The sequence below is a fragment of the Pseudonaja textilis genome, chromosome 9 (assembly GCF_049901715.1).
Source record: "Pseudonaja textilis isolate UNSWEBS1 chromosome 9, rPseTex1.2, whole genome shotgun sequence".
Lineage (NCBI taxonomy): Eukaryota > Metazoa > Chordata > Lepidosauria > Squamata > Elapidae > Pseudonaja > Pseudonaja textilis.
Window position 1 is genome coordinate 2,002,501 of NC_141998.1, and position 27,413 is coordinate 2,029,913.

General features: G+C 45.6%; 1 protein-coding gene across 1 annotated transcript in view; it reads left to right on the forward strand.

Moving 5' to 3' along the window:
* ARID5A (AT-rich interaction domain 5A) overlaps window positions 1-25,152 on the forward strand; it is a 39,840-nt gene extending 14,688 nt beyond the window's left edge. The window contains exons 2-7 of the mRNA XM_026715163.2: window positions 4,931-5,055; window positions 17,454-17,643; window positions 18,293-18,345; window positions 19,878-19,975; window positions 21,036-21,189; window positions 23,198-25,152. Of these exons, the coding sequence (XP_026570948.2) occupies window positions 4,931-5,055; window positions 17,454-17,643; window positions 18,293-18,345; window positions 19,878-19,975; window positions 21,036-21,189; window positions 23,198-24,691 (2,114 nt within the window). The 3' untranslated portion in view covers window positions 24,692-25,152. The remainder of the gene's footprint in view (window positions 1-4,930; window positions 5,056-17,453; window positions 17,644-18,292; window positions 18,346-19,877; window positions 19,976-21,035; window positions 21,190-23,197) is intronic.
* The last annotated feature ends 2,261 nt before the right edge of the window (window positions 25,153-27,413 follow it).

Here is a 27,413-nt window from a genome sequence, read left to right on the forward strand (position 1 = left end):
TGAAGGTGTTTTGCTTCTCATCCCAGAAGCTTCTTCAGCTCTGACTGGATGTTGGGGGAATGGAAGTAGGAGAGGAGGGATACGACATCATCTGTGTCCAGTCTACAACACAATCCTTTCCAGCAGTCCCAAGAAGGCTCCGCACCCATTTGCACCATTTGAGTGACCCTGAGGACACAGATAAAACCTCCCAAGTGGCCTCAATGACTCGCTCAAAGGATGCAAGTGACCAGCTCTTTGCAAGGGATATAAACCCTCCCATTCCCCACCATCCAGTCAGAACTGAAGAAGCTTCAAAGAAAATCCAGAAAGTCTTAGTGGCCTCTTGGAAAAAGCACCTTTCGGAAAATGGATGGAAACTAATCAAGGCTGGAAGCAACCTAAAACTAAGGAGAACTTTCCTAACATTGAGAACGGTCAATCAGTGGACTGCCTTGCTTTCCAAAGTTGATGGTGCCCCTTCAGTTGAGGTTTTCAAGAAGAAACTGGACAGCCACTTGTCTGAAATGTTACAGACTCTCCTGCTTGTGCAGGGAGTTGGGCTAGATGACCGTCAAGGCCCCTTCCAACTCTTGTTATTCTTTGTTTTATTCCATGTTCTAACTCCCAGAATTCCCCAGGCAGCCACAAGTCTTAAAGGGTCCAAGGTTGGAGCACCCCTGTTGTAGAAGATAGAAAGAGGCTTCGGTGTGAATGCCTGGAATTTATATTTGCAAAAACGGGCAATTTCAGATGTGGTCCATGAACTGATGGGGTCCAAATTTGGCGTCTCCAGATTTGACAGACTTGAAGATTTCAACTCCTAGAACGCCCCCTGACCAGCCTGGAGCTGAAGTCCACAAGTCTTAAAAGTTTCCCCAGTTTAGAGACCTCTGTGGTGGGACTTAACAGCTCAGTCTTTTTCCTTCTGATATAGCTGGTTTGCACCGGTTTGTGAGAATTGGTTGTTAATTTTCTGAGCCGTTTGGTTGAACTGGTTGTTGGAAAGAAACCATTAGGGCAGAGAACCAGTTGTTAAATTATTTGAATCCCACTACTGACTCCACTTCAGTTTCTCTGTGGACTTCATCTCCCAGAATTCTCCTTCCTGGCTGGTGGGCGGGTGGGGGAACGGACGGACTCTGGGAGCCCACAAGCTTAAAAATTAATGTGGTTGAGCAACACTTGTTCCAATCAAAAGGTGAGTCATCTCATTTCCCTTCCCTTGTGTGTGTGTGTGTGTGTGTGTGTGTGTGTGTGTTTTTGTCTTGCTTTCTTTTTTCTAGTCAACTTGCGTGATTAAAAGTTCTTGGAAATTCAAAAGCTTGCAACGGTTTCATAGGCTTCCGCTCGCGTTCTTTTTCTCTGGATTAGCTTGCTTTATTTTTCTCGTAGCCACAGGGTGACTCAGACTTGTTTACAAAATAAAAGGGTCTCTTTATTCCTTCTGCAGCAGTTAGTTAAATAGCTGGCCTTCTCCACTCCCTCTCAACCTGCTCAGTTGTTGTTGTTGTTTTTTTCAAAGGAGCAGCTCGTTGGGCTGATTTGGAAGTCCTGGACTTACAGCCGATTCATTTAGTGGCAGTTCAAAAGTTACAACCAGGGGTGTGATTCAACCAGTGTAACGACCGGTTCGGTGCGCCCAGAGGGTTTGCCGCTGACTTTCTCCTGCAATCCTGCGCTCTCCCTGTGTGTTAAACAGCTGACTGTGGCAATCCACTGTGCTGCGTGAAGCGGCTGAGCTTGAAAACCAGGAAATCAACATCAGAATAGAGCCAGGGTGGGCAGGTGGGGCCCAGCAGCCGATCGTCGGAGCAAACTGGTTCACTCACAGATAATCCTCGGAACTACCGGTTCGACCGAACTGGGCCGAACCGATAGAATATTACCCCTGGTTACAACAGCACTGAAAAGCATATTTATGACTTGTTGCACACTTATGGCCATAGTAGCCTCCCCATAGCCACGTGATAGAAATGTGGATGCTTGGCAAATGTATTTGCCTCCTCACGTAGCTTTCTTAATCCACATATACGCATCCTGCTCTAGCCATCGAGCCAGCCAGCTGGGTGACTGGGTTTCATGGTTAAAGCATCAGGACTGTGACACTTCTAGTCCCTCCTTGGCCACTAAAGCTGGCTGGGTGACATTGGGCTAATCACCCGGAGACTGTGAGTTCTAGTAGCACCTTAGTCACCCATGAATGCTGGCTGGGTGACTTTGGGCCAGTCCGTCTCTCTCAACTCAATCCACTTCGCAGGGTTGTTGTTGTGGAGAAAATAGCAGGTGATTGGTCCAAAGTCCTGCCTTTTGGGCCAATCACCAGGAGATGGTGAGTTCTAGTCCTGCCTTAGACATGAAAGCTGGCTGGGTGAGTTTGGGTCAATCACCAGGAGACGGTGAGTTGTAGTCCCGCCTTAGGCATGAATGCTGGCTCAGTGAGTTTGGGCCCATCCGTCTCTCTCAGCTCAATCCACCTCATAGGGTTGTTGTTGTGGAGAAGATAGCAGGAGGAAGGAGTATGGGAGACATTAATCCCTTCGGTTATTTATCACAACCATTTATTTATTAAATTTATATGTCTCTCATCTCCCCAATAGGGCAAACAATAAAGGAAGGATAAAATACAGAAAGAAAGAAGGAGGGAGAGAGGGGGAGAGAGAGAGAGAGAGAGAGAGAGAGAGAGAAATCCCACTAAGTCCAGACGCGATCTCTTTCGTTTTGGCTTCATAGCTGGTGTGTAATGCAGCCACTGTGATTTTGTGACTTAGCATGTGGATGAGACAATCTGTCCTGATTTATTTAACAGATCCCGGTTAAGTAACAGGGTCATCGGTAATGCTAAAACTGCCAACGTGCTGTTTGGCTCTCGCGTCGTGACGTTATTTATAAAAACGATACATTTATGATAAATAATAATGTTCCGCAGATGGTTCCCTCCCTCACCCCGAATATCCGTTAAGGGTGTGAGGTTCTTTAGTTGACGAGGGGCGACAATTTGGTTTTGCTAAAAGGCAACTGGGTGAGGAGATCACGGACAGGACGAAACTGAGCTTTGATCGTTGGCCCGTGGTCGGGTTGGACCAGGTTTAAGGACTTGGCAGTTGGCAACGGGGGCTTTCAGGTGGGACGGCTGCCAAGCAGGAGGAGGTGCCCTGGTCTTCTGAACCAGGTTTCTCGACCGTGGCAACTTTAAGGTGTGTGGATTTCAACTCCCGTGGCTGACTGGGGAATTCTGGGAGCTGAAGTCCATGCGCCTTAAAGCATGTTGACAGTGGTATTTTGGGAGTAGATGTCTACACATCTTAGTTTCCAAGATTGTTTAAATATCTTAAATGCTTACAATTTCCCTCTCTCCCTCTTCCTTCCTTCCTTCCTTCCTTCCTTCCTTCCTTCCTTCCTTCCTTCCTTCTTTTTCTCTTTCTCTCCCTTCCTCCCCACCTCTCTCTCTCTCTGTCTCTTTCTCTCCCTCCCCACCTCTTTTCTTTCTTTCTTTCTTTCTTTCTTTCTTTCTTTCTTTCTTTCTTTCTTTCTTTCTTTCTTTCTTTCTTTCTTTCTTAGTTACCCTTTGAAACGGCTCAAAATTTTTAAACCTTTATCAGCAGCACGCACACACACACACACACACACACACAGAGAGAGAGAGACAATAGATGGAGCTTTCGCTGGACCATCAGGGCCGCCCTATGGACTTTGTTGCCCATACCTCACCAATGCCCCCAATTGGGACCTATTTTGTTCCCTGGACAGAGAGCAACCGCTACTTCTCCTGCCCCCAGACCCCACCCCCATTCTTTGCACCCCGATTCCAAACCTCCCACCCGCTCCTTCTAGGTGCCTGTGGTCTAGGGTGAGTGCATTTCTGGAGAAGAGCCTCCTGCGCTGGCAGGGGGGCCTCCGAGAAGGTGGAGGAGAGGCAGTCGGTTGAGCCGTGTCTAGGAGGGAAGGATGTGGGGTGAATTTCTCACCATTCAGGAAACCGCTTAGAAAGCGAAAGCGGAACTGCGCGGGCTTGTCCGCCTTCCAGGACACGCCACTGCCTGCACCAGACGCCTCTCCAAACAAGACGCCAATAGAACGAGCGGTGTGATTCAGAAGCCAGGCTGGCAAATATTTCAGCCAGGGCTACGTTGTGAATCTTGTGTGCAGGTCTAGATGGAAAGTCCCAACCTGAGCCAGGTGACATTTCCCGGTCTGGTCTGCCGGGATGCCATATAATAGGCGAGCCGCAAAGCGGGTTTGTGCAGTATTGCATGGTTGGAACGATGAAGCCGGTGGAAAGCGGCGGCGGCTCCATCGCGGGAGGTTTTCAAGAGGCGTTTGGGCAGAGACTGGGGATGAGGGCAGTAAGATGGTCATCTCTCTGGACATCAGTGGGCGGGAGAGGGGAAGGGACTCTGCGTTCCCATGACTTTGCAGAATAGGGTCACCCATAGGGTAAGGTTGGATCACGAAATTGCACTGGCCGTCTTGCAGATGTTGACACCCACCCCCACACATGGAAGTCCTAGTTTGCAGAAGTTTGGATGAGGAAGAAAACGTCATTGTTCCATCCTTCCTCCTTCTGATTCAGATAACGATGGGTGAATGGGTGTAGGGGTGAGAAAGGCCTTCGGTTGCGTAGCTAGCAAGTGACTTCAGCCTTTGGCTGAAGTTCTCTCTCTCTCACTCCCTCTCTCTCTACTCCAGAGAAGACTGGCTCTTCAGGATCCTAATAGAGGACTTTCACTTCACTTGAGATATCTAGTCTTGTTCAAGAGGGAACCTCAAAGTGGAATCTGGGACAAGCAAGAGCCCTTCTCCAAGTGGTGGCCTTTCCCTCCAAATGGATCAGAGAATGGCCCAAGTAGGGGGTTGATCACTGATTGCAGATCTGGGCTGGAGGCCAAAAGTGGTTATTCCTTTTGCGCTACATCTTTTGAGGCTCAATGGCCTTCTTGTCTTCATGCAGCACCCAGTCTTAAAGGCAAACGGAAAAAGAAGAGCGTTCCCATGGCTGAGAGTGAATCCCAGGAAGCTCCAGGTCTCTCCCCAGAGGAAAAACATCAGGACAACCTGGAGAAGCTGGAACAAGTGGTGAGTATGGAGATCAGGGGTGTGATAAGTTTTACCTGTAATAAACCAAATGGAAAGTCAAAGAAACGTGATCTCCTTGACTGAGATCCCCTGTGAGATGAAGACCTAAGGTGTGGTTTATTTCATTCAGATGTAGTGTGTTGTGGGAACTTAGCTATTGTGGCTGAGTTAGCTTACTGTGGCCTAAAGAAACCATGATTTAGCATGGCACGAACCTTTGCAGTGTGGTTATCCAAAGTAGTGTGTCTCAACTTCAGCAACTTTCAGAGGTGTAGACTTCAACTCTCAGAAATCCCTAACATGCTGGCTAGAGCATTCTGGGAGTTGAAGTCCATACACGTAGGCTAGGGAATTCTGGGAGTTGAAGTTCACACATCTCAAACTTTTTAAGGTTGAGAAACACTGAACTAGGGGATTGTCTTCTGTGTTCTTCTGCCTATCCAACCAAAGTAGAAAGCATCAACGATCTCCATTGCTGTTGGATTGTCGCCTGATGGGCTCTTGGAAGTGGATGTTCCTCATAGTGGCACCCATATTTTGAAACTCCTTCCCTGTGGGAATTTGATTGATCCCATTCCTTCTGCAATCCAGCAATGCTTTAGAGGCCCCCATCTTGCAAAGTAGGAAGACACTCTGTGATTTGAAAGAGAGATTATTAGTTTTTGTGTCTTTTTTATGCTTATAAATATTTCTAGAGATATTTTTATGCTTACAAAAGGCCTTCGGGAATAGGAGGCCCAGAAGCAAAGAGAAGAATAAATCAATCAAAATGTTATACTTCATCTTTCCCTCTTTACACTGTCTTTTTAATAAGGTTCCCAAGATGATCTAATCGTTTCTGGGAAAACAGTGTTGACCTTCTGCAAAAGGATTAGGGCAGGGGTGTCCAATGGCGAATTTAAGACTTGTAGACTCCAACTTCAGGAAGTCTGAAGGCAGCAAGTCCACTAGTCTTAAAGTTGCTAAGGTTGGACACCCCTGGATTAAGGCAAAAGACACTTCAGGGCTTAATTTATGATTCCGGTTTGTTTTGAAGTTGGTCAGCTGCGTTTCCTGGTTCAGACGAGGGGCATTGCAAATCAAGTGGCCGATTACAGTTTATAGTTTCTTCATTTGCATAGAAGTGTTTGCAAAAAAAAAATCCCCCATTGTTCTTGTCTTTTTGAGTTTAGGTAGAAAAATATGAGATAATTAAGTGTTGGTAATTCCTAGTAGAATTTGCAAATTTGTGACACCTCCAACTTTTTACTTTTCTATTTAGAAATTACTGAATTGATGGTGGGTTTGTTTGTTTGTTTGTTTTTGAAAACAGTTTTATTAGTTTTTAAAGACAAACAAAACGTAAAAACATCCAACTTTTCCATAAGTATACAAACAGTGTGTCGGTTGGTTTGCCAATTTTTGGGGGCATCCATTTCGTAGTCTCAATTACAGTTACATTACATAATGACTCATATTATCAATCGAAAATTATATACCCTAGTATCACTATTAAACAATCAGTTGACTATGATTTTATTCATTCATGCTTTACAAGATAGCTATAAGTTTATTTAATAACAAATCATATAATCATACCAAATCTATCCTAAAAACATTTTATAAATATAATATCAAATAAAAAACAAAAAAATGTCTCTTTATATATTCATTATTATCTAAAATTCTGAATATTCTATTTATTATGTTTTATCATCCAACCATCGATAGAAAAGACCCCAAATTTCATAAAATTGTTTATCCTCTTGTTCTCTAATTTCAAATGTCAATCTACTCATCTCAGCACATTCCAATATTTTCTTAGTTTGTTTGTTTGTTTTGAACCACAGAAAATTTAACTGAGAAATGTAGAAAAAAAACCCTGTTGACTTTCAAATAAGAGTAATACTCAGACAGAAATTAAAAATGCAAGATTGCATATTGCGTGTTGTGCATTGAAACTTGAAATGAGTTTTCCATTGTCAAGAAGTCGTTCTTTTTCCCGAGAAACGGTTTTTTTTTGTACTGAGGAAACTCTTCACTTCCTCTCTTTACCACGTTTGGCTTCTGAACGAAATCTGCAGTAAATGAATCAGCCGTCGGAAATGTATTAGCTCATTTCATTCACTTCAATGCAGCAGGTGCAGATTTCCAACGAAATGAAATTTCAAAGGAAGAGGAACAGTTTACAGTTATAGCAATAATCCCAAATCAGCCTCGGAGGCATCTCAATACAGGGGCTCCCAAAAAAGTGCGATGAAAATCCTGCTCCTTTTTATCCATATCGCAAGGTTTAAAAAAAGAGTCTGGCACTTTTCAACCCCTGGTTGTGACCGTTAGCTTGTGTCATTATCACCTTGATTTTTTCTGACCTCCTGTGGAAGAATGGCAATTAAGACGGGCTATTTTTAATAACCACAATCCAACAGGTCACACAGATCCAACAAAACCTCTCCCAGGAATGCAGTTGTCCTCCCCAAAAAGGAGCCCCCTGAATAGAATGAGGATAGGAGAGGAGTGTCAAACTCGATTTCATTGAGGGCTGCATCAGGGTTGTGTTTGACCTCAGCGGGGCCAGGGGGCAGGGCCAGCTCAACATCACTTGTGTCGGGGGCACCTGTGGTGGTCTAAGTGCTCTGCCAGTGAAAACGGGCTCCTGAGCTCCGTTTTCAGCTGTGACGGCCTCCCGCAACCCTCAGCCAGCGAAAACAGGCTCCCAAGCTCTGTTTTTGGCTGGGATGGCCTCCTGCAACTCTCAGCCAGCGAAAATAGGCTCCCAAGCTCTGTTTTTGCCTGGGACAGCCTCCTGAACCCTCAGCCAGCGAAAACAGGCTCCCAAGCTCCGTTTTTGGCTGGGACGGCCTCTTGCAAACCTCAGCCAGCAAAAATGGGCTCCCAAGCTCCGTTTTCAGCTGGGATGGCCTCCTGCAACCCTCAGCCAGCGAAAACAGGCTCCCAAGCTCTGTTTTTGCCTGGGACAGCCTCCTGAACCCTCTGCCAGCAAAAACAGGCTCCCAAGCTCCGTTTTCGGCTGGGACGGCCTCTTGTAAACCTCAGCCAGCAAAAATGGGCTCCCAAGCTCCGTTTTCGGCTGGGACAGCCTCCTGCAACCCTCTGCCAGCAAAAAAGGAGACCGGGAAGGCCAAACATGGCCCTCCCAAGCTCCGTTTTCACTGGCAAAGGCACCACGGGCCGATCCTTCACTGTTTCCAGGACGGCAGATCTATGCACCCCATAGGCCGGATCCAGCCTTGAGTCTGACACCCCTGGGATAGGACAAGGCCAAAATGAAGGCAAAGCTCTTTCAGGGGGAATGGCCAAGATGAGCCCGCAATGCGATTGTGGTGCTCCAGAATAAACTATAACACCTCAGGAAATTTTGAGGCACCTGGGATGAATCTCATTGCAACCACACTGGAAGACGTTAGATGGTTGGCTTCCTTAGATACCGAATTATAACATCTACCCATTGCCATCCTTGGTGTGGTGACTCAGCGATTAAAATGCTGGGTTCATCAGCTGGAAAGCTGGAAGCCCAGGTTTGAGACCTCAGCGCCAGGGTTGAGTTCCTGTCCTCAGCACCAGCTCCTGCCAACCTAGTAGTTCGAAAGCATGCAAAAATGTAAGTAGATAATTTAAGGACCACTTCGGTGGGAGGGCAACAGCGCTCCGTGACGTCATGCTGACCACATGACCGCGGACATGTCTTCGGACAGCACTGGCTCAATGGCTCCTTTCTCCCTTGGATCAACCCTACAAGTAAAACCAAGGTTGATATCTTAATTCAAGGACTTGCAACTTTCACACTTGGTGAACGCTTTGATGAGCCCCGATCCTTGACTCATGATAATTATCACTTTGACCTGAGCTGATTTGGTTTCTACTTTACCTGTCGTCTTGCAACTCAGGATGATGTGGCGTGCTCACCATCTTCTGAACAAGCAATTGGGCTGTTTTATTGTCTGCCAGATTCACTTAACAGCCCCGTTACTAACTGAACAACTGTAGGGATTCAGAACGGAGGCAAATGAGATTGTTAAAATGTGACAAACTCACTTAACAACTGTCTTGCTTAGCCATGGAAATTCTGGGTTCAGTTGTGACTGTAAGCTGAGGATTACCTGTAGATACACATGGCTGATTGTTTTTGTCATGCCCCTGTCAGAATCTGATTTGGAGGGGGAGGCTGAGCAGCTGACAGGGAGTGGGAGTGTGGCTCGGTTGGCTGTGGAAGAAACTGGGGAAGGGCAAAGTCTGGCTGGGCAGAGCAGGGGAGAGGTAGAATAAGGGAGAGGGAGGTCAGAGGAAGAACCAGGCCCCTCTTCATCCTAGAGCGTGCAGGGAGGAATGGAGAAGAGAGCAAGTGAGTTGTGTGGCTTATGGGGGAGGGAAAGGCCCTGATTCCCTTCATTAGCTGCAGCTGAGAACACAGTGTTTAAAAAGGGAAGCTGCACACAGCAAGGTGTTGGGAGCAAATCATGAATTTATCTGGTATTGTCGAGGCTTATCTGGCTTCCTGGCATCTTCCCAACTGTGTGTGTTTTACTGGGCTTTCAAGTCTGCAATTCCTTCTTCTGCCCTGTCAAGTTAATTATTGCAGCATAGTTTGTGTTGATTTTTAGTTACAGTTTGTATGTACTTTGTTTTTGGATTGAATTTCCTCCACTTAAAGACTGTTCGTGGGAGAGTTTTTCTGCAACCAAAGGTAACTTGGACATTGGAGGCAAAGTTGGAGATAATAAAGGGACTCTTATTGCTTATTTGACTATGTTGCCTTTGTGCCACGCCCCGGGTCGTCACAGTTTTACTGTCAAATGTATATTCATTCAGAATAGAACAGAATTCTTTATTGGCCAAGTGTGATTGGACACACAAGGAATGTGTCTTCCGGTGCAGAAGCTCTCTGGGTATATACAAGTGATAAATCATGATCATAATCGTAAAATGCAATCATCACAAAATACATCATAAAACAAAACAGCCCGTGATATTACACATTGCACAAAGTAGTTGATGACTATTTTTTACAAAAATAAACCCAATAAATAGTTAGCTAGTCTTGCACAACACATTGTGCCATAAACTGTGGTTTACAAGCCACAATGACAAGAGTTCCTGTAATATGTCCCAGCTACATTTGCACTCATTGAACTAAAGTGTCCTCATGTCTTTGGAATCAGCCAAAGTGGCACCTTCATAGCAACAAACCCTGAAGGAAGGTTAGCTTGACAGATGAGGTTAAAACTTACGATGAACGGATGCAGGAACTGGGCCTGGCTAGTCTAGGGAAGAGAAGGACCAGCGGAGACAGGATAGCAGCCTTCCAATATTTGAGGGGCTGCCCCAGAGAGGAGAAAGGGGTCAAGTTATTCTCCAAAGCCCCTGAAGGCCAGACAAGGAATAACAGATGGAAACTGACCAAGGAGAGATTCAACCTGGAAATAAGGAGGAATTTCCTGACAGTGAGAACAATCAACCCATGGAACAGAAGTTGCCTTCAGGAGTTGTGGGAGCTTCATCACTGGAGGCTTTCAAGAAGAGACTGGACTGACCATCTGTCAGAAATGGGGTAGGGTCTCCTGCTTGGGTGGGGGGTTGGACTAGATGACCTACAAGGTCCCTTCCTATTCTGTTAATCTGATAGATAGGTAGGTAGATATGGAGGTAGGTAAGTAGAAGGAAGGAAGGAAGGAAGGAAGGAAGGAAGGAAGGAAGGAAGGAAGAAAGAAAGAAAGAAAGAAAGAAAGAAAGAAAGAAAGAAAGAAAGAAAGAAAGAAAGAAAGAAAGAAAGAAAGAAAGAAAGAAGTAAGTTGTGGGCGCTTAATCACTGGAGGCTTTCATGAAGAAACTGAATTGCCATCTGTCAGAAATGGTGTAGTGTCTCCTGCTTGGGCAGGGGGTTGGACTAGATGACCTACAAGACCCCTTCCGCCTCTGTTATTCTGTGATTCAACATGGTTGTCATGTTGCCCTTCCACCTTCCCTTTTCCAGGCTGAACATGGGCCATGTTGCTTGCTCCTGTTTATACAAAAGGAGAGTTTGAGGCAAAGTTCCTGGGATGTGAGTAATGTGTCCTTTTGAGTCAACCCACCAGTCACTCCAGCTTAATCCCACCTCTTTGATTTTGGAGAAGAAGACTTCCCACTATTGGGATTATTTGGAAAACTTTGATTGTCTGAGCTTGCTCTTTAACCTAGAAGGGTGGGCCTGCCACAGAGAAGCAGCGGTTCCAAAATTAAATTTGGGGAGATGATTTGGTCTGGTTTAAGCAAGGTCTCCTGCTGGGCCAGGGGGGTTGGACTAGATGACCTACATGGTCCCTTCCAACTCTGTTCATCTGACTAAACCTCAGTACCGAGCAGAAAGAAAATAATTACATTTAGGATTCTGTTACAGTTTGTGTGTAACACATCAGGAACCGTTCTTAGAAACTGGTGAGATAAATCTGGAAACAGGCAATAATTGTGCAAGCAGTTTGGCGCAGGATTTTTTTTGTGTGTGTAAAAATACAGGTAGTTCCAACGTAGAACGGCACCCGAGCTCACCCTTTTTCTGTTGTTAAGCAAGACATTTATTAAGTGAGTTTTGCCCCCTTTGTACCAAATCTGGGCGAGCCACACGGAGAGGAAATGTCTGTCCTTAAAAGCCTGATTTCGGTTTCACTGCTTCGGAGAAGGCTGCCTTTAAAAAGAGAAGCGGACCCATAAATAGCCTTGCAGCTAAAATAACCCTCTTGCAAACGGCGAAGAAGAATAGAGCCAAGCAGAGAACGACGAAGCAGCTGGCTTCCCTCCCTCCTTTCCTTCCCCTCCTCCCCCCCCCAAAATAGCAGCAAGTTTTCTAACTCCCGGAAAATTTAGAACAAACAAAATGCAAAGCGTTTTTTTTTTTTTAAAGCCCAGAGAGTGAGGGTGGTGTGTGAGAGCGAGAATCGGTGTTGCTATGTTTTCCTGGAAAACAGCCTCTTTGTGTTCTCACAAATCTCCGCGCTCTGACCAAGTTGGCCGGCTGCCTTCCCGGCTGTAAGCAAAAGAAGCTCCATGTTGAATGAAGGAGCTGGTTAAGGTTTTGGAGCCCTGAATATGTGTGTGTGTGTGTATGCATGTGCACATGTGTGTGTATGTATGTATGTATGTATGTATGTATGTATGTATGTATATCATTCAGCTTTGTTCGGGTATTTTCCCACGTCATTGTAGTTGTGCTTTTAAAGTTGTAGCGACGTTTCAGCAGAATCTCATCTGCCATCATCAGGCTTCTGCTTTGTGTTCGTCTGATGATGCAGATGAGATTCTGCCGAAACGCTGCTACAACTTTAAAAGCACAACTACAATGACGTGGGAAAATACCTGAACAAAGCTGAATGCCATACATGTAAGTACCCACGAAAACTTAAGAAAACATATATATGTTTTCACATAAATATAAACATATATGTTTTCTGAGGTTCTCGCGGGTATTTGTATGTGGATCTTTGGTTGTTCGGGTTTTCTCCCACGTAAGAAAACCCGAACAACCAAAGATCCATAAACATATATATATATATATCTTACTTGGGGTGCATGGGGCACTTCGATCGCTTTCTTTAAAGGGGAATCGATCTTTCCCTACTGGGAAATTCATTTAGTGAACGTTCCAAAGTTATAACGGGAATGAGAAAAGGGACTCTTTGCTATCGCTATTTTTCAACCACTGCATCCTTTGCACCCTGGTTTTGTCTTGGGCAATTTACAGTTGGCCAGCTTCTCAGAACATACCAGGACAGGAGTACATTAAGTTCAGATGGCTGCTCCAGCCTTTAAATAGCAGGTTGAGGACGGATGTGTTCAGAAATGGTCGCGGCCCAAAGCCCAAATGGGCGGAGGCTGTTAAGGAGTTGCAACAAGCAATGTGAGAAAGCCAGCGCGTCAGCCAAGGAACAGCCCATTGGCTCCGAGTCGTCGGTTGTTAATCAAACCAAGAATGGAAGTCCGTGTTTCCAACAAGCTGAGCTCTTTGCTCTTCCCCAGGGAGATTACCGTCATGCCGATATATGTGAAGTCGAAGCAAAAGAATATGGCTAAGCGGACTCCGCTCCACTTCTATTCTAACCCTTGCTTTCCTCTCCTGGGAACAGTGCACCTCGTTGTTCCCGGATCCCACTAATTGATGCTTGGGGGGGTCGGAGGTCATGAATTCTGGAGCTCTGGCTTCTACAGCTGTTCCAAACCAGAAACAAGGATCCCATCTGTTTTCTGTTTTCACTAGAGCGAATGATTTGGGTCTCGGAAGAAGCCAATGGAAGAAGAAGAAAGGGATTTGGATTACAAACCAGGCCTTTGAAGCTGTTTTGGGTTATAAAATGGTTTTTTTGGCATTGGGTCATGCTTGGAGTACGGCAAAGAATCCGATGGGTATGAAGGCTGTCCCAACTTCGCTCATCAGTCTTTCTCTCGGGGTTTTTTGGGGGCTCAGAAAATTCTGAAATAGCAATAGCACTTAGACTTACATAGCGCTTTACAGTGCTTCACAGCCCTCTCTAAGCGGTTTATAGAGTCAGCCTCTTGCCCCCAACAGTCGGGGTCCTCATTTTATCAACCTCAGAAGGATGGGAGGCTGAGTCAACCTTGAACTGGTCAGGATCAAACTCCTGGCTGTGGGCAGAATTAGCTTGCAATACTACATTCTAACCACTGCACCAACATGGCTTCCTTCTTTCTCCTTCCTTCCTTCCTTCCTTCCTTCCTTCCTTCCCTTCCCTTCCCTTCCCTTCCCTTCCCAAGCAACAGTGCTTATATCCTGCTTCACAGTGCTTTTACATCCCTCTCTAAGCGGTTTACAGAGTCGGCCTCTTGCCCCGCCAACAATCTGGGTCCTCATTTTACCCACCTTGGAAGGATGGAAGGCTGAGTCAACCTTGAGTCCGGTGAGACTCGAACTGCCAAATTGCAGTCAGTCAGCAGAAGCAGCATGCAGTACTGCACTCTCACCACTGCGCCACCACGGCTCACGCTAAATCAGCCCGACAGTAGGACTCATCCTGAGGACATCCTACATCCTTGATTATTGAGGAAAGCTCTGAAGTTCAGATAATAGAAAGAAGGGGCCGGAGAACCCTTTGTCTAAAATAGTATAGGATCTCCTGCTTGAGTGGTGGGGTTAGACTGGAAGACCTCCAAGGTCCCCCCCCCCATCCTATGGTTCTGTGTTCTACGATGTCAGCCCTTTTCCGCGGAAAGCCCGTGTTTTATGGAAATGTATTTTGCATTTTGCAAAACGTGTTGCCTGACAGACCGCTAGTTCCCCATCTTAAACTTGACATGAACCAGATTCCTGGTCCTTTTCCAGGGACTCCTGTCCCCAATTCAGATTGCAGATTCTTGCCCCGCTATCCTCCCGTCCCATCTCCCCACCACCACAAAAAAATGTGATATGGTTTCCCTCAATTTTTAAGTGGGAAATTGAAAAAATAAAAATAAAACCCAATCTAGCTTCTTTGAGGCCTGCCCTACAGCTTAGCTGAAACCTCGGTTGACCTCACTTCGTATCTCTACTTGACTTCCTGTAGCTCTTCCGCCAGAACAAATTTCTTTATTTTTTTTAAAAAAATGCAATTCATCAAAAGTTGTTGGTTCCCACCCACTGCTTTGCATGTACAACATTCGCTGGCCCTAATTAAGATATTATTCAGCTTTGAATCTGGAATTTCTATTTCTCCATAGTCCAGTCTCTCACTTTCGTTCCTTGAAAAAATGTTTCATCAAAGGCTCTTGGGGACTTCAGAAAGCCTGAAGAGGATTATCCGTTGAAGCTCTCCAGGTCTCCTGAATGACAAGGAAGACATTCTGGTTTTTAACTATTGCTCCATTGCTAATATTGGCTTCCACAAAGACGAAAGTGCAAAGGAATTTGGACAGTGGAAAAACAATAAATCAGGCAGGCTGCGAGTTTAAATTGTAAATGAGATTTAAGATGAACATCTTTTGCAATTCCCTCTTCCAAGTAATCAAAACCTCCTGACTCGTTCCAGTCCTCTTTAAAAAGAAAAAAGGGCAATATTATTCTAAAAGAATTTTGCAAAAAAGAAGATGGAACAATTAAGAGATTTGATTGAATTTGGAGGCCTCACAGATAGTCCTCGGCTTACAACAGTTGATTCAAAGTTACGACGTCACTGGAAAAAGTGATTTTTTCATACCAATAACTGTATCCCGCGTGGTTACGCGATCAGAATTCAGAGGCTTGGCAAACTGACTCGTATTTATGACGGTTGCCATGGCCTGGGGGTCACGATATCCCCTTTTGCGACCTTTTGACAAGTAAAATCAACAGGGAAACCAGATTTGTTTAACGGCCATGTTACCAACTTAACAGCTGCAGTGATTCATTTAACATGCGGTGGCAAGGAAGGTCATAAAATGGAAAAAAACTCACTTAACAGTTCCTGTTAGCAACAGAAATTTTGGGCTCAATTCGTAAGTCAGGGACCCTCTGTGTTATACAAACCTCAGCCTGCTTATTTAGCATTATTCTTGTGGTTCGCTGGCCGCAGGTGTGAATGGCTGGGGTCTCAGAGAGCGAGGACTCAGATGAGGGGCCTGCGTGTGATGCAGGGTTGGGGCCAGGACCATCAGGGAGTGGAGTGCTGCCTTCAGAGATGGTGGAGGCTGGCAGCAGTGAGGAAGAGGACCCCGAGGTGTCCAAGTGTGCGTGCGCGCAGGGCTGCTGGAAGGAAAGAGCAGCTGCAGCAGCCCGTGTGACTCGGGAGCAAGGCTGCAAGGTGATGGGCCCTCCCTTAAGAGATAAAAGCCAGCTGAGAACCTGGAGTGCTTTGCAGGAAGCAAAGAAGTTTTTGCACTCAAGCCTTGTGGACATTCGGAATATCTGGGTTGGTGTTTGGGGACTTTTTGTGTTTGAAATATTTCTTAGCAACTTTATCTAGTGTTCTTGGCAGCCTTGCACCAGCTTGGCAAGGCTCTTTTTTTTTTTTTTTATCAGAGACAATTAGTTTGAAACAGCCTTTTAACCGGGAAGGAACAGAATTCGTAAAGAATCATTAAAAGGTTTTTCTGTTACCTTTGTTTCATGTTTGTTTCCTTGGAACAAGGTTTGGGTCAGAACAATTATTTATATTTCATTTGCCGGTGAAATATGATTTGCAAACGAAGCAAGTTAAAGACTGAATGAATAATTAGAATATAGGATTTATGCGGAACAATTGACCTGCAACCATGAGTATTTCAAGCAAAGGAAAATAATTAGATTTACATGGATATCATGCTTAGATAATGGATTTTTTTTTACCCATGCCACAGTATATAACTCCAGTACTGACTGCTAAATTGATAATTCCTTTTCTAAAATATCTTGGAAATGCAGTTATTATATTGGCTCATTCTTCTTTCCCTGATGGCAATATAGTAAAGCCCAATAATTTTTTTGGGAAAAAAAAAACTGCTTTATAATTACTTTTCCATCTTGTCATCTTTCTATTAAATATTTCTAAGCATTATATTTCTACAAAGTGTAGCAAACTTGCTTTATATACGCTAACAGCTGTTAGGATACTTTGTGCTTTGCATTGGAAAGTAGAATGTGTAATTTCTTTCAGCAGAAAAATGACGAATGAAATTCTGGGAATATGCCAGGATGTCTGAAATAACCTCATCTTTAAAAAATAAACCTGACATAGAATTTAGTTTAAGAGGGAAATGATTTTTGGACTATAATCCTCCCTATGGGGCTTGTCTGACATTTGAAATTTGGGTGTCTCTTAATATAATAGTTTTAACATGACACAGGTGATTTGTTAAATAAGGATAGAATGCTTATGGGATAGATAATACCTCTGTAATCCTGCTCAGGTAAACTTGACCTGCAGATTAGCATTCTTGAGGGTGGTGAATCTTACTAGAGGCTCCATTCATTGCGTTGTGTTGCCAAGGGGAGATGAGATGCTGTTGAGCTTCCTCAACTTCTCACTGTCCTTTCTTGTCTTCTCTGTGTCAACTCATAAAATATTTCTCTGGTCTTTTTAGAGTTGCCAACAGAAAGGGAGGAGGGAGCAGTAGGCAGCTTGCATTCCATAAATGTTTTGCAAAGATAGTAACTAGGTGACCGAAGTTTCTGCCTTTCAAAATTCCAACTGGAGAGCATGATTGATGACTCCGGGCTATGGAGGTATCCCATTGGAGGATATGAATTAGGATACACCCAGGGGGTGGGAGGAAACCAGGGTCAAGGGTGACAATGAATGACGCGTCTCAGAGTCGGCTACACCCCGGTAGTGCTGGATATGATAACTCTCAATAAATCCTTCGGAAGTTTTGAAAGTTTGGCTCGAGACTCATGATTTAAATTTGTGGGGGGAGGGGAATCCTGACACTCTGTTGTGGTCGGTAAACAAATTGCCCCTGACTTCCTATTCTTTTTCACTCAGGTTTCTCTAGCTGACAAGCAGGATCCCCCCTCTGAAGCGGAGCAGAAGCCTCCCGAAGACGATTCGGGAGACGAGGAGATGTTGAGCGGGGAGAAGGAAGAGGAACAGATTTTTCTGGTCAACCTGTACAAGTTCATGAAAGAGCGTCACACGCCAATCGAGAGGGTGCCTCACCTGGGTTTCAAGCAAAGTATGTTCTTGGCTGCCTTTTCCAAAAGTGTGTGTTTGTGTGTGTGTGTGTGTCTTATCCATGTGCATCCCTGTTTCCCGTGTATCTTGTACTTTCTTCCAGTAACCTGTTGTATCGCGCAAACTCAATGTGGCTGTGGCTGCATTCGGGGTTCAGAAGGCAGGGCAGTTCACAATTTAAAATTTGTTTTAGCCCAAGCCATACATTAGGGACGTGGTGGCTCAGTGGTCTAAGGACACTGAGCTTGTCGATCAGAATGGTTGGCAGTTCGGTGGTTCGAATCCCTAGCGCCGTGTAACGGAGTGAGCTCCCGTTACTTGTCCCAGCTTCTGCCAATCACACAGTTCGAAAGCACATTAAAAAAAAAATGCAAGTAGAAAAATAGGGACCCCTTTGGTGGGAAGAAGGTAACAGTGTTCTGTGCGCTTTCGGCGTTTAGTCATGCCGGCCACATGACCATGGAGACGTCTTCGGACAGCGCTGGCTGTTCGGCTTTGTCACAGAGATGAGCAGCGCCCCTTAGAGTCGGAAACGACTGGCACGGGTGTGCAAGGAGGGGAACTTTTACCTTTACTTGTACATTATCTCTTACCTCTCTGGGTTTTGGTTGTTAGCTGATGTTTCTCTCTCTCCCTTTTCTTTTTAATAGTTAATCTGTTTAAAATCTACAAAGCTGTGGAAAAACTCGGAGCTTACGAACTGGTAAGAAAGAGAAAATCAAATTCACTACTTGGAAAAAATGGGTGCGTGTGTGTGAAATGTCTTGAGGGTTTCTTGGCAGAACAAGACAGAATTCTTAATTACGAGTTAGTCCTGGACTTATGGCTGGTTGCTTACTGACCGTTCAAAGTTACAACAGTCCCCGAAAAATGAAACTCAGGTCCCCAGACTTGGAGTTCTGCTACTTTAATTCGGACCTTTGTTGATCTGGAAATATCCCCTCAACATGGTTAAATCATAGGTTTAAATGTGAGGTTTAAATCTTAAAGACCTCAAAAAAAAAAACCAGGTTGTAGATTAAAACATTCCAAAAGAAGTGGAACACAGAGCAACAAAGATGATAAGGGCTTTGAAAGCTACGATGGTGAACGGTTGAACGATGAACGGTTGCAGGAATTGAGGTATATCCAGCCTATTGAAAAGGACCAAGGATGACATGATAGCAGTCTTCAGATATTTGAGGGGCTGCCACAGAGCGGAGTGGGGTCAATCTATTCCCCAAAGCACCTGAAGGCAGGACAAGAAGCAACAGGTAGAAGTTTAGGAAGGAGTGATCCAACCTAGAAATAAGGAGCAATTTCCTGACAGTGTGAACAATTTAATCCAGGGGTGTCCAACCCTTGGCAACTTTAAGACTTGTGGACTTCAACTCCCAGAATTCTCAGCCAGCAAAGCTGGCTGAGGAATTCTGGGAGTGAAGTCCACAAGTCTTAAAGTTGCCAAGGTTGACACCCCTGATTTAATCAGTGGAATAACAATTTGCCTCCAGAAAGTTGTGGGTGCTCCATCACTGGAGGTTTTCAAGAAGAGACCAGTCAGCCATTTGTCCAGAATGGGATAAGGTCTCCTGTTTGAGTAAGGGGTTGGACTAGAACAAGGGACTTCAAACTTGGCAAGTTTAAGACTTGTGGACTTCAGCTCCCAGAATTCCTGAGCTATCATGACTGGAGGAGAAATTCTGGGAGTTGAAGTCCACAAGTCTTAAAGGGGCTAAGGTTGGAAACCCCTGGACTAGAAGACATCCAAGGCCCCTTTCAAATCTATGATTCTATGTTCTACATCAAGGGTCTTCAAACTTGGCAAGTTTAAGACTTGTTCCTGAGCTAACATGACTGGAAGAGGAATTCTGGGAGTGGAAGTCCACAAAGTCTTAAAGCTGTCAAGTTTGAAGACCCCTGGTCAAGGGTGTCAAACTCATGTTGTCACGGCGGTGTCACATGACGTATCGGGACTTTCCCCCCATCGCTAAACTGGGTGTGGGCGTGGCCACTGTTCTACATGTTAAAATAAAATCCATTGACATATCCATGAGGCCTCAGGGAGTCAAGCTTGGCTGAAGGAGAAGAACCTCCACAAATGACCGGTACCTCCTTGGCTATGGCTGATCCAAAAACCCGATTGGCATTGCTATCTGGCTAGGACTTGAAAAGGAGACCACTAGGAAAGCCCAGGAGTCCAGACTAACAAAAGTTGAAAAAGAATCCGAGAAAGGCTTTATTTTACCTCTCTTTCAGGTGACGGGAAGACGTCTTTGGAAAAACGTTTACGACATGTTGGGAGGCAGCCCGGGTAGTACCAGTGCTGCCACTTGCACCCGGCGACATTACGAGAGGTATTGCTCAGAAATTGCTCCCTTCCCCCCTTTCTTTTACAAGAGGGAGGAAGGGGTGCTAGTCCGGCACAGATTTGTGATTTGTAAAGCTGCAGATGTTATCGGATCGGAGGTGGACCAGACAAGAAGCACACCAAAAAGTATTAGCTGTAACTTTATTGTAAGGTTGCATTAACACAATCTTGTAAGTCTGAACATCTCTCTCCCCCACCCACCTCCACCTGGACATCCAAGAAGCTAGAGAAGGTCCCTTCTAAGATGTTTGCCACATCCCGATTCCTTCCGCAGACTCAGCTTCCTGGTGATGACCCAAAGGGGCAGGACACAAAGGCAGTACAGTCAAATAATAAGTAGGAGTCCCGTTATTCGCTCCAACTTTGCCCCCAGTGACCTGAGCTGGAGAAAAACTGTCCCAGGAAGAGCCTTGGGCTGCAGAGATTCAAGTCCAAAATGTGAAGGAACGGCAGTAATTCAACCCAGTTGCGAGGATACCAGGAAGGCAGATAACCAAAGTCAACATAAGATAAACTCATGTTAGTTCCCAGAAGATGCCGCTCTCAGCTTGCATCTCTTTTAAACTCTCTTCCCAGGTGTGCCTAATGAAGGGAATCAGGGCCCTTTCCTCTCCCGCAAGCCACATTGCTCCCTTCTCCATTTCTCCCTGCATGCCCTAGGATGAAGAGGTGGTGGTCTTCCTCTGAACTCCCTCTCCATTGTTCTACCTCTTTTTGCACTGCTCAGCTGGACTTTGCTCTTCCATAGTTTCCTCCACCGCCAACGGAGCCACACTCTTCCTCTGACAGGGGCATGACATTCCCCCTTCTCTGTTTTCTAGTCTGTGTCTCTTCTTCCTGTCCCCCCAAGGCCATTCCCACAGACCATTACAGATCCTCCGTCCTTTCCACAGCCGGCAAGGTCTTCATTAAATCCTATAGACGTGCATTTTTAGAGGAGGAGGGGGGGAAATGGCATCGATTGATGTATTCTGTACCCCTGTTGCTAGAACACACCTGGAGAGCACGACCATAATTTCTCCTTCTCCCCAAAATCTGCTTTACAGGCTGGTCCTCCCGTATGTCCGACACTTGAAAGGGGAGGATGACAAGCCGTTGCCCCCAGTCAAGCCTCGAAAACAGTACAAGATCTCGAAGGAGCCGAAGGGGGATCGCGTGGCGGAGAAGAAGAGGACGAAGAAAGAGAAGATGAGAGATCCGGTAAGGAGGATGTATTTTTTCCCCCATCAAAGGTTGTTTTCCTACAACACATCCACTACCATCATGTGATCCCCAGAGGCAGGCAGCCAGGAGGGGGTCAAAGCAGTTAAGATAGGGTTCACCACGAAACCTTGACCGTTTGTGGGCACATTTTAAAAAAGTTAAGGTTTTATTGCCTGGGCAGGCCCATCATCATGACTTTTTTGACTCTTTTTTGACTCTCCTGCAATGTATCCACAATGATTATGAATTGATGTGATAAAAGGACCAAGGGATTTCTTTCTTTAATATGTACAACCAAGAATGAATAACGATTTGGTGGAAACTTTCATATGTAAGACTTAGTAAGATCACACCTGGAATCCTGCACCCAGTTTTGGTCACCACGCTATAAAAAAGATGTTGAGACTCTAGAAAAAGTGCAGAGAAGAGCAACCAGGAGGGTTAAGGGGACTGGAGGCTAAAACATATAAAGAACAGTTGCAGGAACTGGGCCTGGCTAGTCTAGGGAAGAGAAGGACCAGGGGAGACAGGAGAGCATCTTCTAATATTTGAGGAGCTGCCCCAGAGAGGAGAAAGGGGTCAGGCTATTATCCAAGGCACCCGAAGGCCAGGCAAGGAACAATGGATGGAAACTGGTCAAGGAGAGAGATTCAACCTGGAAATAAGGAGGAATTTTCTGACAGGGAGAACAATCAACCCATGGAACAGAAGTTGCCTTCGGAAGTTGTGGGAGCTTCATCACTGGAGGCTTCCAAGAAGAGACTGTCAGAGATGGCGTAGGGTCTCCTGCTTGGTCGGGTGGTTGGACTAGATGTCCTACAAGGTCCCTTCCAACTCTGTTAAAGCTTCTTTCAATTCAGTTTCTGAACATTTCGTTACCAGACTAGGTAACGTCATCAATAGGATTGTCTTGTCCTATTCTCCTCAGCTTATAAACGTCTTTTGTGTGCCAGTTTGGTCGTTTTGATTGGTTGGTTGTTGGGAGCTGTATTTACATTCTGAGCAGCTGATTGGTTCTTTTCTTGATTGGTTGTTCGAATAGTCTGTTTTCTTACATGTTCATATGCTGGATCTTAGGTCAGTATGTTTGTTAATTGCTCCTTTGGTAGAATACCAGGCCTCAACAAATTCCCGTGCATGGCGGGTGCCAATCCTGGCCATTGTTCCTTCCCAATCAAACTGGGATTGTTCATTATCTGTGTGGTTTGAGATCTGGGATTTTTGCTGATGCTAATGATGGTAACAAAATGTTCAGAAACTAAATTGAAACAGGCTTGGAGAATAAACCATGCCCAAAACCTAAAGCCCGAGCTACTGATATTTTCTATTATTTCAACTTTAATATGAAGCTTAAGACAAAAACCTTTATTACAGAATGTCCCAAAGGTGCTTTTTCAGGAGGCAACTGGACTTTCTAGTTTTTTTCTTTTTGAAGACTTTTCGCTTCTCATCCAATCATCTCATCCAGTCAGCTCTGAACTGGATGGTGGGGAATGGAAGGATTGATACTCCTTGCAGACAGAGCTGGTCATTTGCATCCTTTGAGAGGGACATTGAAGCCCGTGGAGGTTTCTCTGTGTCCTCGGGGTCATCTGAGTCAGACTTTTAGCTATACAATTTGGGATGAAGACCCTTGGAATGATGTGGGAATAAGGAATGGATTTCCAGAGGGAAAGATTGCAGACTACAGCAACCAGGAGCACCACTTAGGTGACCCCGAGACAAAGATAAACCTCCAAGTAGCCTCAATGACTCTCTAATAGGATGCAAATGACCAAGTATCAATCCTTCTCTTCCCCACCATCCATCCAGAGCCAAAGAAGCTTCTTGGATGAGAAGTGAAACGTCTTCTAAGAAAAAAACCAGAAAGTCCAGTTGCCTCCTGAAAAAGTACCGTTGGGATAATCATGACCTGGAGAACTGACCGTCTCTGCAGATGTTTATTACAGGATACATACTCCATCTTGTCACCCCTTGTCAATTAAACATTCTCCTTTCATTGCAGAGTTTGCCGGAGAAAGTGAGGCCAGATGTTGCTTCGGTCCCCAAACCTCCCAATGGGACGGAGCCGAATCACTACCGGGAGCCAACCGAGGGACGCCTCTCCCTTCCCAACAGCCGAGAGATGGATGAGACTCAGTCCACCACCAGCTGCCTCGGAAACTGTCGATCCCATGGTTGCTCCGAGGCTTACACCCGGCTCTTCTCTAGCTTCTACTTCAAGGGGAACAATGGCATCATGTCTCCCTTGGCCAAGAAGAAACTTCTGGCGCAGGTGAGCCAGGACGAATGCTTGTACGCTCATGAGAAGAAGCATCTCAGCCACTGTCCCGAATACAAGAAGATCAGGGTCCGGGAAATACCAAGCTTGGACTCTGAGGTTGGTCATCTGCAGAAAGAGGCCCTAAAGACAGGAGCAGAGGGGAATGGTTCCAGCAGATCTCCAGGTTTTTCCCAGGTTGGGAAAGCCAATGAAGGTTTGATGAAAGCTCCTCCAGGTTTCAAGGAGGGCCCGGGGTCCATGAAAGCAGAGGAGGAAAGCTCTGGCGCTCACCTGTCTACTGGGCCACCTGTCTTCTGTGGCTACTTCCACGCCACCAGCAGCACCGTCTTGAAACCTGTCAGCGGCCTTCGAGGACCGGTGGAGTATTATTCCAGCTTGAAGGATCTCCCCGTGACTTCTCCAGCCTATGCTAAGCCTGGAAAAGATGCCCTGGGAGCAGCTGGGTCTCAGAAGAAGCAGGAGAGCTTGGAAGACCAACCTGAAGACCTCCGTAGGAAGTCAGGTCCACCATGGAAAGCAGACCATCAGCAATCGTCTGCCTTAAAGGCAAGTGCCCTGAGCACCAAGGCAGGGTCTCCCCCATTTCAAGCAGTCAAAGCTTCCTGGGTCCCACCTGTGGTCAACCTGGCGAAGGTCAGCCCACAGGTCTCCAAGAACGGAGGGCCACCTGTGTCTCCAGGTCAGGCGAGTATCTCCGGGCAGAAGAAAAGAGCTTCAGAGGAGGACTATTTCCTGCATGGCAAGAAGCTCAAGGCAGTGTCCCCCTTCATCAAGGAGGTAGACCCAAACAATAGCCTGGATCGAGGGATGTCCCCCGGCGGGCAGCCGGGGATAGCGAAGCCGAAGGCCACGGTGGCAGGGTCCAGATTTCCAGTAGCTCCCATGCCTCATCTCCAGAACATGTACAAGGGCACCATGCTGAGGTTGCCCGTTAACTTTAGCGGCCCAGGAGAACATCTCAAGGAACAGGGCCCTTCGCTGATCCAGTCTCTCTCCATCAACCCATTTATTATCCCCGCCTTCCCAACCCCGCTATTAACTGCCTCCGTCCAAGCGTCGGATCTAGGCCAGTCTCTGGGCACGAGCCTCGTCCACTACCCCACTTCTTACGACAGCGCACTACGCCACCGGTTGTACCCGGTCTCGACATGGCACAGCCAGCCGACCTACGCTTCTGCCCATGTCCCATCCTACCATCGGAATACAAAGCTGTAGCCCCCCACTCAACCCATGGACCCTCAGGGACTTGTCATGTTTGAGAGCCCGCACCACGTTAGAGACCCTGTGCGCGAGGGATGTGTGAATCCCCACGTCCGCGGCATTTCGACACTTCGATTCCCCCGCTTTTCCGAGCTCTTATTGAGGACCTTACAAAACAGGACCATGTGACTTTATTTTTTAAACTGCTCAAACGATGAAACTGTCTTTGTATCTGACACGGTATGCAAATAACTTGTGCTTAAAAAAAACAACAACCTTAGAGGGAACAAAGTTCTTATAAACAGAGATTTATATCTGTGCACGGCGTGGGCCTAATTTCCTTCTAATTTGCCCATCCTTCATAAGCTGCTTCAAATGCTGCTGGCATATCCAAGGGACTAGCCCTCAAGAGAATCATGTGTGCTATGGGATGGAGGTGGAATAGGGGAATGAGTAAAAGCTTGTTTAATCACCAACTCGTGGCATCCCAGATGTAACCTAAGTCTTTGTAATAAGCTCCGGGTCTTTCTTAACCCCCATAAAAAGGGATGAGCTTTGTATCAAGAATGGTTGCTGGAATTGGGTATGTCTAGTTTGATGAAGGGGTGACAGGATAGCATTATTTGAGGGGCTGCCATAGAGAGGAAGAAGGGGGTCAAGCTATTCTCCAAAGCCCCCGAGGGCAGAACAAGAAGCAATAGGTGGAAACTAATCGAGGAGAGAAGCAACCTAGAACTAAGGAGAAATTTCTTGAGAGTTAGAACAATCAACCTGTGAAACAGCTTGTCCTCAGAGGTTGTGGGATGCTGCATCACTGGAGGCATTTAAAGAAGAGACTGGACAACCATTTGTCTGAATTGGTGTAGGCTTTTCTGTCTAAGCAGGGGAATGGACTAGAAGACCTCCAAGGTCCCTTCCAACTCTGTTATTCTATTCTAAGTCTGAAGAGTAGGTGACAGGAACAATCAACATTTGTTTAAAAAAAATAAATAGGGCACACATTTGAATTTTGAGAGCATGTTATGGGCATTCTCCAGAAAGAGCCGCCAGTTGCAAACGGTGGATTTCCAAGCTGTTACTTTGAGACAAAGGGCTCAGCACCATTGCTGGATATCCACCTCTGAGTTGATCAGAAATTCAGCCTGGACACATCTTTGCTTGTTTTTTGTTTGTTTTTTAAAGTCTTGATTGGACTTACGCACATCTGGTATACATGTTTATTGTAAAAAGGAAAGAGCGCCGATTGCTGATATATTCTTGTATTTCAATATAAAAAAAAAAAACCTATAAAAGAAGGGAGTTCATTAACAGTAATTATTGGTTTAAAGCATCTGTCTAGAAACCAGGAGACAGGGAGTTCTAGTCCCTCCTTAGGCATGAAAGCCAGCTGGGTGACTTTGGGCCAATCACCAGGACACGGTGAGTTCTAGTCCTGGTTTAGGCACGAAAGCCAGCTGGGTGACTTTGGGCCAATCACCAGGAGACAGGAAGTTCTAGTCTCTCCTTAGGCACGAAAGCCAGCTGGGTGACTTTGGGCCAATCACCAGGAGACGGTGAGTTCTAGTCCTGGTTTAGGCACGAAAGCCAGCTGGGTGACTTTGGGCCAATCACCAGGAGACAGGAAGTTCTAGTCCCTCCTTAGGCACGAAAGCCAGCTGGGTGACTTTGGGCCAATCACCAGGAGACAGGAAGTTCTAGTCCTCCTTTAGGCACGAAAGGCAGCTGGGTGACTTTGGGCCAATCACCAGGAGACAGGAAGTTCTAGTCCCTCCTTAGGCATGAAAGCCAACTGGGTGACTTTGGGCCAATCACCAGGAGACAGGAAGTTCTAGTCCTGGTTTAGACACGAAAGCCAGCACGGTGACTTTGGGCCAATCATCAGGAGACAGGAAGTTCTAGTCTCTCCTTAGGCACGAAAGCCAGCTGGGTGACTTTGGGCCAATCACCAGGAGATGGTGAATTCTAGTCCCGTCTTAGGTACACAGAAGCAGTCTGGCTGATTTTGGACCAATCCCTCTTTCTTAGCCCAACCCAACTCAAAAGATTGTTGTTGTGTACAAATGAGGAGGAGGAAGGAATATTTGGTGTGTTTGTACCTTGGGTTCTTTATAAAAATAATCAAGGCAGGATAAAAAAAATAAGCAAACAATAACTCACCTGCAGACATTCTGTATTGACACAACTGTATGGAAGCTAAAACTGTTTACCAAATTAGCAGAATTTACCTAAGCAGTAAATAGAATTTTAATTATGAATGAAAGAATTTTGACCAGAATAATTGAAGCTAAGCAGGAATACTGGGTCACCATTTTCTTTAAAAGAACGTTCTTCAAAAAAAAATATTTTTTTTTACAGGGTTTTATATATAATTCTAAAGGTTCTGAACTAGCATTGCAGTGAAGTTTTCACAGATGCTGAGTTAATGTTTGGGTGAAAAAATTTACCTCATCCCTGAACGAACAGCGCACACTTAGGTTGAACATCCAGATGTTGACTCCATGCTTGATCTATCACACAGGTGGAAGAAATCGTGTCATGCAATTGATGTGAGTTTTTGTAATTTGCACAATAACATTGTGAGGTGACATTACTCCACCTCCCCCGACATTCCAATTCACATGTTACTTGTGAGAACAAACATGATTGGTTTTTGTTCATGACACACTTGGACACTTTGCCAGCAGTGGATAAATGTTGAAAAACCATCATGAAAAACATCATTCCTTGCCTAGTCCTG